The following is a 13749-nucleotide window of genomic DNA, read 5'->3' as shown; positions in this document are numbered from 1 at the left end:
ATATATATATATATATATATATATATATATATATATATATATATATATATATATATATATATATATATATATATTAAAATGTACGATTTTATTTGGCGTTAAATTTTGACTCGTTCAACGGATTTAGCGAAATCTACATGAAATTTCAACTACTCGACAAGACCAACACAATGAGCAACAAATCACAACTCAAAAATCGACGCACACATTCCCAAAAAGCTGTACAAAATCGGTTAATTAAATATACATATCAAACAATCGTATTTTCGCGTAAAACTCAAGATTCAACATTATCCCAAGTACCAAAACACTAATACACTATAATATTAATCATAGAATAAAAAAATTAAAAATATAAGGTTTTATAAACTTCACCGTAGATCAAAATTGTTTACGGATGCGGATAGAGAAGAACGCAAGGAATCCGAATATGCACGCAATTTAATGATCAAGCGAGCAATTGATATGATTTGATGAGAATGATGATCATGATGTCATGTATGTGTGTGTCGACCAAAAGAGAGCAGAGAAAAATATTGGGCAGTGTTATGATCTAATGGGGATTAAACCTGGATAAATAAAAGTTACACAAACACCTCCCCCCCCCCCCCTACTTGGCCAATCGGTTTTAGATTGTAGGGTGGGTTCGGGAACTTTTATTTTTCACAAAAGGGCACAAACATGTAAAAGCTTGTTAGTTAGGCGTCCCCAAAACATAAATCGAACACAAAACACTACGCGATAATTATAACAAACAAATAATAATCCACAATAAATAATATAAATAATATTTATTAAAATATAATCCAACATAGGAATGCCTTTGGATAATTTAAATTCTTAAAAGTCTCAAAGCACACAGTGGATTTGAAAACCGAGACGGTTTCTAAAATAACAACATTGTAACACGTAAACACATAATATAACATAAATGTTAAAATTATAATTTTTAATTAATATTCAAATATTATAATCATGTCCTAACCATATATATATATATATATATATATATATATATATATATATATATATATATATATATATATATATATATATATATATATATATATATATATATATATATATATATATATATATATATATAATAATAATAATAATAATAATAATAATAATAATAATAATAATAATAATAATAATAATAATAATAATAATAATAATAAGAATACATAAACCAGTTAACGACGTCAAAGAATTAACGTTACAGTTAACGAAAAAGGAGGGTTGTTATACTATATGCCTTAACAGATGATGACCATGTTAGGTAAATTCCATTGGCTAAGTAATAACCTCTTTTGTACTCTACATCGTTAACAATAAAAGGGATGTCTAGAATTTCGTCATTTAGCATGGAGTTGAACAAAGGACTGACATGTAAAACGTTTAAGTCATTGTTTGCTCCCGCAACTCCAAAGTAAGCATGTCAAATCCATCCATTTATACGAGGCAACATGTTCAAGTATAATAGTTGGATAACCATGATCACCTCTAGTATCTTTCCCTCTCCATGCAACTGAGCATTTCCCCCATTCCCAATGCATACAATCGATGCTCCCGAGCATTCTTGGAAAACCGTGAAGTTCTTCATGAGCATCATACAAACATAACATGTCTGAGTTGGTTCCTGCATGTAAAAATTTGCATATAAGTCAATATTACACCTTAAAAAATTCTGAAGACTTTCACGTGAGACACGTTCCGACATTTGCAAATACTCATTGAAGGAATCCGGTTAAGAACCGTATATCAATTAACATAGTGCAACGGTTATTTATAAATGAGTCACTTAACTCATTAGCATCAAGCCTTCGATGAAACCATTTAAAATAATATGGTAAGGGTTGTGTAGAGTAATTGATAATATCGTTCATAATTCGGAGGAATACACGCTGCCTCATGTGAAATTGTCGTTTGGTATTTTGAGTTTTTGAAAAAATAATCATCCATTAGCCGTTGATGTACGAGATGGTGGTCACGACCAATACAACGCTGAGTAAATTGCATGTTTTAACTTTCCACCTCATCGTCAAGTTGATTTATGATATCAACTGCAAGAAACGTATATTCATCATCGGAAGAAATTGGGGAAGCTGTCATTTTCTACAATATTTGATTGTGATTTATGAGTTTTTATAAAGAGAAATGTTGTTGAAATCGTAGATTGAAAGTGATAATATATGGATGTATTCATAATAGAAAACGGCTAGTATTTTAAATTTTCGGGACCCACAGACATCCCAATGGCTACAACATGCAACGTTTAGAACTCGACTTTGAGCCCAAAAATGCCGATATAATGTTGGCTAGGTGTTGACCGACCGTCGGTCGGATCCGACGATGAAGCTGACGTCGGAAGCGAAGGCCGGACACCGTGAGAACATGCATTTTAAAAAGTATTCATGAGAGGGATATATATTTACTTATTTAAATTACAAATTTCTTTTGGAAACACAAATTTCTGTGAAGCATGATTAAATTGTTTTATAATTGAAATGTTTGTTTGCATTTTAGACATTATTGGTTGAATACATATTTTGCACAAGTCATTTTCTTTCATTCCATTCTTGTCACATATACATCTGTTATATTTATTCATCCTTTCACATTTGCAACATACGTAGTATATAAAGCTCATAAGTACTTGTATAATATAATCCGTAAACATTCTTTTTCCTCATGGGTAGGGACCACCAATGCAATCTAATATTATATATTTTAATTGTAATTATAAAAAATCATGTGAAAAAACTATTTTTCTTTTGAGTAGTTTGCATCTTTGTGTACTGTTGCCCCTTTTTCTTTATATCAATGAGAGAATAATTGTCTTTTTGTATTATTAGACATCAGATGACATTGAGTAATGGGATTTATTTAACAAATAATTTATTAAACAGCTAAAAAGCATAACAGCTTTAGCACAAATAGTCCAAAATCTTGAAATCTTCAAATAATTAACAGATATCATCTTTTTAAAACTTCATAAAGTTTTGATCTTGCATATTGCATAGTTTCTTTACAAACATCTGCCTCCATAGCCTGCATTTCTGAATAGTATTTGCTTGATGTCTTCACAACTTATCGTTGATCGATGTTCCTGTCCCTAAGTTTCATCTAAATTTAGTTAGTCATGTCTATAAGTGAAATTAAATATTGTTATTGTTTGAATGCTAACTTTAATACTAATAATAATACTAATATTAATAGTCTAATACTAATACCAAGTAATGGAGTGTAATAAAACATATATACCTGAGAACATGAAGCTTGAAGGGAAAAATCATTGAAACAACTAATAACACATTGTTGAATGTCTAGACCTAGTGCTTCAAATGTGTTCACAGTCGATAGCAACAAGCTGGGCTTCGGTGAACAACAAATCCCTACTCGAGTATCCGTGTTTCTTCTCTCCACTTGAAACTGTAAAATTTGTTTTTTTTTTTTTTTTGGTCAAAATAAACTATGTTTTTTTGTGTGTGTGTATTAATTATGTATGTAAAATAATAAAAAAAATACCTTTGGTGAATTCCTTATTTGTGATTCTTCATTCATGTTAAAACTTCCCATCAATTTCAACTTATCCACATCATGAGATTCAATATCTTGTTCCTTCATATCTTGAATCTTTTCCATAAGTTCCTTCATGTAATCTATTGTGTCCACAAGTATTGATGTTCTATCCATCTATTAAATTAATTTAATTAATTAACTAATTAACTATACAATTAAGTAATAAGAATATTAATAGTGAATTTAGATATGGATATAATATGCGTGGTTGTCAAATATATGTTTTGACAACATAATTACACAGAGTCCACACCATATAACAGTAAATAAAGTTTGAAACAATAACCTTAAAAAAGTTACTCCGTATAATGTATCGGATTTATGTAAGGTACCTTGCTTATTTTAGGAACAATTGATCTAAGCATAGAAAGTCGATCATTTAACCGTTTTCGACGTCTTCTTTCGGCCATCAAGTTCTTGGAGGGTTGTCCTTCAACTCTCTTACAAGACTTACTCTTCTTGTCCACATTTAATCCCATAGAGAAAAGAACTGGGATTTCATTTTGATAAACGACATCGTTAACCTCTTCTTCCTCTAGCTCCGCCATTAGTGGAAACATTTGTTGATCATATGATGAAGAAACCGAGCCCTCAATCGGTAACATTGTATCGAAATAAGGTGCACACGAATAGATTGATTCATCTGTGTAAGGGGACTCGAAAGAGGGTTGTAACAATAATGATGATGAACATGGAAATAGTAACATGTCATTTTGTGTATCATTAGGGAATTTATTTGTGTTAAGTTGTTGATAATTAGAAAATGTGGACCATGATTCTTCTTCTGTTGTGGTTGGAACCAAGAGATCTTCAAGAAGACCATGTTGACTGTTTGGTTGGTGCATCTTTCTTAATGTATTGGTTAATTGGGAATTTCTTTTGGCTTATATATATAGCAAGTGCATTGAAGGTATATATATGGTTAGTGTGTGATATACATTAATTTAGCTATTAATATAACTGAATGAATATCAAATGATGGCGATTTATTATCAATATTAAATAATATTATATCATATATCATATTATTGTGAAGTAAAACTCTTTACTACCACTCGGACATTGCCTGAGTGGTATACGAGGGGTGACTTGTTTATCCTCAACGAGTAGGCGCAAGTTCGATTACAAGAGCCGGGATTTAATTGATACTGCCAGCAATTACCTTCTCGGAGGGGGTTTCCCGAACCTTCAACTGTACTGCTATGATTGTTGCGATTTGAATTTCTCCTAAGGCGTGTGTGGGTGGCATATGATCGCGAATGTAGTTAACTCCCCTTTGGGAGATGAGATACTGCCGTTCAAAAAAGGAAAAAAAAAAAAAAAAAGAGAAAAAAACTCCAAACTATTAATAGTTAAATTTTAATGGTGTACTGTACATATTATAGTAAACACTAAAGTTTTCACTATTTTTCTCGATTAAAATAACGTTTACTTTTAAAACATTATCATTCACCGGAAGATGGAAAATATAAAAGTAATACTTAAATAAAGGCCAAACAAACTACCACTCTAGCAAACAATTGAAACGTAACCAAAAAATCAAAAAGACAATATAAATGATATAGGGTGATGATTCGTACACCACCAAGTTTTAGCCATACACCACTAGTTGTGCTTTAAAGTACTGTACTGTACAACTGTCTGATACACGTTTAGTGGTGTATGGCTAAAAATGACGGTGTACGAATCAGCCCCCAATGATATAACATCCAAACAGGTAGGACATCTGAATCAACAAACCTCTTTACCTTTCGAGTCTTGATACTACGTTTGACATCTTTTTCAGTATTGATAACTGGTTGATTCCTTTACCACTACTCATTAAGCGGAAAATGTAATTTATGTGATATTGGTGTAAGAGATCGAAAATGATAGGAAACATAAAAGAAAATTATTATTATACAAGGTTGATTATAATTGTGTAATTAGGGAATAGTATACGAGTAATATAATTGAATTTTCTAGTTAAAGTCATTCACTTGATCATTTCCTTGGTATGAACATTACGCGATGTAGCAACCCACTCACTTGATCATTTCCTTAGTACGAATATTACAGTGTTATCGCTCGTCAGAAAAAACCCCAAGGAAAATCCTTACGGACATCGTGTGTGGTAAAACCCCATCGGGTGAGGCTCGAACACAAGATGTCTGCAACCTCCGAGGCCCATGAAATGCGCTGGTAACCTCAAGGGAAATATTTTTGAGAAGATGGAATAGATAAATAGAAGAACTTTTCATCCAAAAATTGAAAGAGTGTAACGGTTACAGAGTTGTACTAACCTGAAACTTAAAAATTGCTTGAAATTCAAAGGACAAATCTCAACCCTTGAATCAGATTTTCATTACATGTGATTGTCATATAGAATTACATGTGATTGACTTGCAATCACATGTGATTGGCTAATACGATTGGCTAATACATAAAATCAAAATCATATGAATCTGCTACAGTAACTTCGTTAAAGTTCATCGTGAGCTTAAAATTGAACATCGTCAATTAGTGATTGTCATAGCAATATGAGGTTACATAAGTGTTCTCAATCATCATCCTAAGCTTCCCGATCAGTTAGATTCATCAACAATAACAAATTTGATGCAATTTAATCTCGAGTTCTTCATTCGTGTTCACTAAGTGATTTGGTCTTCGGATCGATCCAGAGACATTTGGCGAAAAGTAAAATTGCAGAAACATTCTAATTCATCTCGTGCTACTATCTGCAAATTTAAAGATCATAATTTGAAGATTCGAGCTTAAATTCTCAAAATTAAACTTCGAACAATTTCGGTCAACGATTTGATTCGAACGATTATGTTAGTTTCAGGTTGATTTGATGATGGGTGAGTGTTAAGTTAATGATATGGAACGTTTTTCATGAAAGAATCACAGCTTGAAAGTGTTTGATTCTAAAAATCACATTTGAAGTTCAGGTGAAGAAGATGATCTTTAACACTGTTGCATATCTGTTGTTTTTTTTATTAGAGATACACTTCATTTAAGGACTGAAATTTATTCCTTAAATTTTAACTTAAATTAATGATTTAAATGAATATTTCAACTGAAATTTATCCCTTAAATTTTAACTTAAATTAAAGATTTAAATGAATATTTTTCAAACAGTTACAGTTAAATAACATAAGTATACTTTTTCTAAATTTAATTTTATATTTAATTTAATTATTCTATCATTAAAAAACAATCCTACGGGCTGGTTTAAAAGTTAAAGCCCACAATATTGGAGCGAAAAGCGGTTTCAGATACTCGTATCTGATTGGTGTACCAGTAACATTAACATGTGGTGGTATAGTACCGGTTTCACACAGGCTGATGTTGTCTTAACTTGTATCTTGTGCTTCCGCCATTTGTACAATTATATTATTGCTTCCGCTATTATTTATGTTAATTTAATTTTTTCCTCCGCTATTATTTATGTTAATTTAATTTTTTCCCAAATGATAATAAAACTTAACTTTTACTGCTGTTGTTTCAATATACATATTGAACGCACACAGAATCTTAAAATAATAATACATAAAACTAGTGAAATGACCCGTGAAATTACGGGTTTGTTTAAACGAAATAATTTAATAACATATTTTAGATATTAAGTGAATGTAAATGCTAAAGTCATTAATTTTAATGACTCGTTTGACTAAGAAACTTGTCGTTGTTTTTACAAATATATAATAATGTATTTTCGCATACATATGTAACGTAATTAATATTGTAAAAAGAATTTATATTTGAGTATTATTAATATAATAATTATAATTATAATTATTATATTAAACAAATGAATTAGCCTAATAATAACATCATTATTATAGCATTTTAATAAAAACTATAGATAGATACCATACTTCTGTAAATTTAAATTATATATCTATACTTTTTTTTATTATATTATTATTAAATAATCATGTATGACCTACGTTGTAATAAATATGGTTTATGGCTTTAAGTTAAAAAAAAAAAAAAAAAAAAAAAAAAAAAAAAAAAAAAAAAAAAAAAAAACTACCTTATCATCATAATGTTAAAGTAATACGCAGTACAATTATATAAACATATATATCATAGTTTCAACTCTATAAAAATTAAATGTCTATGAGAGCATTTCCAACAATCATGTGAATGTAATGCCAATGTCTAGCCAAGCAATATAAAACCATTTTTCTAATGACCTGCTTGCAATTCATGCAAGCAATATAAAACCATTCATTCTCATCTTGAACAGACTCAAAACAATTCCGTGTTCACGAGCACAACACATTCTATGACCTTGATGAATCTATAAACAAATATGTTGTTATTAGTTGCACCTTATTACACACATAATATTAACATTGACTCCATAACCTCCAACAAAAATATCAGACTAACCACAAACATCATAAAATATTATATAAAAAAAAAAGTATCTTAACACTTAGATAGAACTGAACGATGTCCAAATTGATAAACTGTAAGGCCTATTATATTGACCTAATATCTATTATATTTATAAATCTTAGACACAAATTATTTTGTTGCATACTGATCTCTCTTCGTTCCTCGGTCCCGCCAAGCTCATTAGATCCTACCAACCAAAGTTCATATCACTTAGCTAAATGGGTTAAACACCTGCTTTTCAATATCTGAACAATAAATGGGTCAAGATGGTCATATCAAACTAAAACTATATGAAGATAGTTACAAAATATACTATCTACTCTATCTCATTATTTGACAAACTATGCATTATTCAAAACCAAAAGGCCATGACCGTAAAGCCTAACTCACATTGCAAAATCTAATTGAATCATTCAATTGCAAGTGTATAATCAAATGAAAATAAAGATGTGATTACCAATATGATAAATGCTCCTCTGCAATGAATAAGCAACTTGCAAGTGGATTGAAAATATATACACCATGATCTAGAACACTACACGATAAAACGCCAATTACAGTTGTTAACAACATGAAAAGTCAAAATATTATTTGTTATATAGAGAAAAAGGATACATAGAGCACTATTTACTATGCCACAGGTCATATACTCATATTCAAAACCCAAGTACCCAACTCACACGACCCAGCCATTTACAACCTTTAAAATTACTGATTAATCATTCCATCAGTCACTTGCATTTAAATAATGGAACATTTTATAAGAAGAAAATATCTAACTACTGATCCCTAAAGTACTCCAGATAAGTTTGAAAGAAAAAATGAAAAACCTACCAGTTTATTGCTCATTCAAGATCACCATATGTACATTAATCTGCAACAAACTTAATAACAAAGATAAGTCAATTTTAAGTAAATCATAAAAATCTATTGCAATAAGCACCACTCATGGTTTCAACTTCATTAAATTTGTCTCTGAACATAAGAACAAATAAATAAATGGATTACCTAATGAGTAGATTTCAGTTGGAAAATAACCTTTGGAAATTTTACTGAAGATAGCATCAAAATAAGAATTGAGAAACTCATTGTTATAACAAATGCTTGTTTGGTTCAGTAAGTGTCCCAAATGCAGCAAGCATTTGGCTTCCTTTAGAATCTTTCCTTGTTCACCAAACACAAAGAAAACAAAAGCAACATAAAAGTACCAAATATATGTAAAAAACGATTGATGTTATAACAAATGCTTGTTTGGTTCAACGACACTCGGGTACAAAGCGGAAATCAAACCTCGACCCATATTAAACGTGCAAAAAAACGATTGAAGAAGATTAACGTGAGAGCTCCAAACAAATCAAAATAGAACTAACAAAAAGCTATGAACTAAATAAGCAACAAAAACATTCAAAATACACACTAATTACTCGGTATTACAGTCGTAACTTCAAATACCCAAAAGATTAGGGTTAGAAATTTACCTATCTTTAGATGCTGATGAACATATTGAAGAACAATAGGAGGAGAAACGATGATAACCAACTACAATCGACAACCCAAAACGATGAGATTTTAGATAAATCGAAGCATGTGGAGGATCGGAGAAGATATTGCAATTTTTGCAGCAGCGTATCTTGATAATGATGAGGATAAAACACGCTAGTTGTTTTCCAGCTTATCTTTATTTTTAACACTCCGTATATTTTTAATTAGTATTAGTGAGGTTAATGACATCATCAAATGCTTCTGAATTTTTTTCTTTTTTCTTTTCTATTTATTTTTATGAAGAGAAATAGTATTTTTATGACATCATCAAAATAGCAATTTAATAGAATCTATAGATAGATTATTATTTATTGTATTATTCTTCAATAATATTCCAAGGACGTCAATTACCACCCAATTTAGTGAATACTAGTCCGGTCCGGTCAGCGCGATGCGGATGAGACTTTCGGCCGACGTATTCATATTTAACCCAGTTTTATTTACAGAATGGAAAACGGCACACGTGTTATGCGTCGTTGGTTTCGTCGTCTTTAGTGTTTTTTAAAATCTTTCCAGTTCGAACGTAGTTAGTTTCGTTTTGTTGATAAAATTATTTCGAGCCTAATGGTGCTGGCGAAAAAATTTAACTCGCGGCGAGTAGGAAGATACGGGCTGTCGTTGTGTTTAGCGTTTTTTAAAAAGTGTCCGTTTTGAACGTAGTTAGTATCGTTTTGTTCATAAAATTATTTCAAGTCTGTCGGTGCTGTCGGAAAAATTTAACTCGCGGCGAGCGGGAAGATACGGGCTGTCGTTGTGTTTAGCGTTTTTTAAAAAGTGTTCGTTTCGAACGTAGTTAGTTTCGTTTTGTTCGTAAAAATATTTCGAGTTTAACGGAGTGGTTGGTGAAATTTAACTCGGAGCGAGACGGAAGATACGGGCTCTCGAACGGTTAAGGTCAAGTTTTTATTTTAGTTTAGGATATAAATAATAATTACGAATATAAATACGGATATAAAGAATAAATAATAAATAATAATTAAAATGGACATGGATACAAATATGGATTAACTTAAATGTATACGAATATAAATACGGATAAAAAGTTTCCTCCACATATATTCATTAACATCTGAAATACAAATATAAATGCGGTATATAAATATGGATTTATGCAAACACATTACAATTAAAAATGCATATATCATTGTATAATGATATATGCATTTTTAATTGTAATGTATTTGCATAAATCTATATTTTACTTCCTATAATATAATATAATGAATTAACTATGATATACGAAGTATACAATAAAACATGTATATTGATATTGATCATTCACGCTATGTTTCTCACGCAATACCTACCTCGTTTTACTCGGTTTTCGTTTACAAAGTGCTCGAAAAACTATGATCTTGGGTTTTATCGCGTTCTGAGTGCTATTGCAGTTCTAAGTGTAAATTTGATGTAAAATTGACCAAAGTGTGCAAATGTATCAAGAAAACTGCAAAGTGCTCAACCTGGCAACAAGAACGACGTTCCATTATCAAGGAACGCCGTTCCAACTTCAAGAACGACGTTCTACCTGATAAATTTACAAATGAAATGGAAACAGAACAAGATGCCATTTAGAGCACGATTCAAGCACGACGTTCCTAATTAAGAACGGCGTTCCACATAAAGCCAAGAACGACATTCCAACATCTAGAACGGCGTTCTACATCTAGAGTCAAGGAACGGCGTTCCTTTGTAAATTCTGGGCAAAGTTTTGGAAGTATAAATAGAATGAGAAAAGGGTTTTTCATATCATCACTCAATAGAATAGTGTAGTTCATGGTGGCTGATCAAAATTACAGTTTCATTGCTATTTTATTGAGGTTTTCATCAAGTTTTCATCCATTCTTACATTCTACATCAAGGAATGAGAGATTGAAGCAAGATCTAGGGCTTGTTCTTCATCATCTTCATCTTCTTCGTTTAGCAGTTTTGTAATTTCTTAAGTTTGGTACAATATATTCTTGTTTATTGCTTAATCATGTTTAGATTTACTCAATTTGCTTGTATTGATCTAGTTCTAGCCATGATTGGCTAGATTTTATTATGTACACTTGTTTATGAAGCTTGATAGCTAAGGGTTGTTAATAGGTCAGATCATTGTGAGAATTGAAGATGTGATACGATTGAGTGAGACTCGGTAAGGTAAGAACAGACTCGGTATTAGAGAGAATCGGTAAATTTACATTCCACAGCTTCTTAAACTAGTTTACAATGCAATGGCTATCTAATTAGGACTACTAAGGTTCCTTATATAGCCCTCTTCTAAGGAACCATTATTTAGGCTTGTTTCACATTAACACTATATACATTTCGGAGTCCTAACAATCTCCCCCTTAGTGTTAAATGTGAAAAATTACAATGTAATCCTATCAGAATCATCTAAAGGAACTTTGTTCCTCTGAAATGAACTTTTGATTTGAATCCTCTGAGTCTCTCATACCTTCTTATATTCACCCTTGTTTTGAGACGACTCTTCAATCTTGTGAGAATGTATTTGACAATCTCATTATCTTATGTTGAATAACATTTGTTGACCAGTCTCCATCTTAAATATTTGAAAGCATACATCAATGTTGAAAGGACCCGTCCTAATCCATCCGGACGAAGTCCATAGCGATGATAAACAATTCCCAACAGTTGATTACATCGCGAGGTACTTGACCTCTATATGATACATTTTACAAACATTGCATTCGTTTTTAAAAGACAAACTTTCATTTACATCGACAGTTGACAGACATGCATACCATTTCATAATATATCCAAATATAATTGACTTAATAATAATCTTGATGAACTCAACGACTCGAATGCAACGTCTTTTGAAATATGTCATGAATGACTCCAAGTAATATCTTTAAAATGAGCAATTGTACAGCGGAAGACTTCTTTCATACCTGAGAATAAACATGCCTTAAAGTGTCAACCAAAAGGTTGGTGAGTTCATTAGTTTAACATAAATTATCATTTCATAATTTTAATAGACCACAAGATTTCATATTTCCATTTCTCATAAACATACGTCCCATGCATAGAGACAAAAATATCATTCATATGGATTGAACACCTGGTAACCGACATTCACAATATGCATATAAGAATATCCCCATCATTCCGGGATCCTCCTTCGGACATGATATAAATTTCGAAGTACTAAAGCATCCGGTACTTTGGATGGGGCTTGTTGGGCCCGATAGATCTATCTTTAGAGTTCGCGTCAATTAGGGTGTCTGTTCCCTAATTCTTAGATTACCAGACTTAATAAAAAGGGCATATTCGATTTCGATCATTCAACCATATAATGTAGTTTTGATTACTTGTGTCTATTTCGTAAAACATTTATAAAAATTGCGCATGTATTCTCAGCCCAAAAATATAAAGAGTAAAGGGGATTCAAATGAAACTCACCTAATGTATTTTGTAGTAAAAATACATATAACATCATTAAACAAGTGTAAGGTTGGTCTCGGATTCACGAACCTATATCATTGTATATATATTAAAATATATAATCGTAATCGAACAAGTTTATATATTATATGTTAAATTATATATTTTACTTATTTATTTTGTGTATATATTCAAAATGTTCAATATTTATATAGTTATATTGATATATATTTAGTTAGCATTTTAATAAAAATACCTACATGTTATATATGAATGTTTATATAAACTTTGTTAATTTGATTAAAAACATACTTACAATCTTAATAATATCTTTAAAACGTTTATTGTCACAATCATAATACTTTTAATAATAATGATATTGATCATACATCTATTAATAATATGGGTAGTAAAGATGTTACTTTTAATGATAATATTATTTTTAACAAAAACGACAGATTTAAAAATAAAATTTACATTAGTAATAATGATAATGATAATAATAATAGTACGAATACTAATAATAATAATAATAACCTTAATAATTTTCCTACTAATGACAACGGTGACAATGATAACACTAATAATAATAATGATATTGTTAAGAATGGTATTTATGTTAATAATAATAATACCATTAATGATAATGATAATAATCTTAATAATAATAATACTTTTCATATCAAAACAATATTAATAATCATAAAATGATAACTTAATAATAATAATAATTTCACTAGTATTACTCATGAATATAATTGTGGTAACAATTATAATTATAATATTAATAATAATAATCATGGTAATCATAATAACAATAATAATAATAATAATAATAATAATAAT

The 13749-nt window shown here is 30.4% G+C and overlaps 1 protein-coding gene and 1 long non-coding RNA gene across 5 annotated transcripts; both read right to left on the bottom strand.

Moving 5' to 3' along the window:
- Positions 1-3031: 3031 nt before the first annotated feature.
- Positions 3032-4430, bottom strand: LOC139867590 (transcription factor bHLH93-like). Its single transcript, XM_071855957.1, has 4 exons — positions 3918-4430; positions 3532-3699; positions 3268-3435; positions 3032-3118 (listed from the first exon to the last, which is right to left on the bottom strand). Exons 1-4 carry the CDS (start codon positions 4428-4430, stop codon positions 3032-3034), a joined length of 936 nt encoding a protein of 311 aa, XP_071712058.1.
- Positions 4431-7893: 3463 nt separating this feature from the next.
- Positions 7894-9635, bottom strand: LOC139866972 (uncharacterized). Of its 4 annotated transcripts, none has more exons than XR_011765699.1 (4): positions 9453-9635; positions 8809-9133; positions 8432-8509; positions 7894-8161 (listed from the first exon to the last, which is right to left on the bottom strand). It is a non-coding gene; the product is annotated as an uncharacterized lncRNA (long non-coding RNA). The 4 variants fall into 4 exon arrangements; XR_011765698.1 differs by lacking the exon at positions 9453-9635 and having other exon boundaries at positions 8809-8858; positions 8983-9446; XR_011765697.1 differs by lacking the exon at positions 9453-9635 and having other exon boundaries at positions 8809-8858; positions 9013-9446.
- Positions 9636-13749: the final 4114 nt, after the last annotated feature.

Source organism: Rutidosis leptorrhynchoides, chromosome 9, assembly GCF_046630445.1.
Source record: "Rutidosis leptorrhynchoides isolate AG116_Rl617_1_P2 chromosome 9, CSIRO_AGI_Rlap_v1, whole genome shotgun sequence".
Classification (NCBI taxonomy): Eukaryota; Viridiplantae; Streptophyta; class Magnoliopsida; order Asterales; family Asteraceae; genus Rutidosis; species Rutidosis leptorrhynchoides.
The sequence above is the reverse complement of the archived record's forward strand: the minus strand, read 5'-3'. Positions and strand labels throughout refer to the sequence as shown.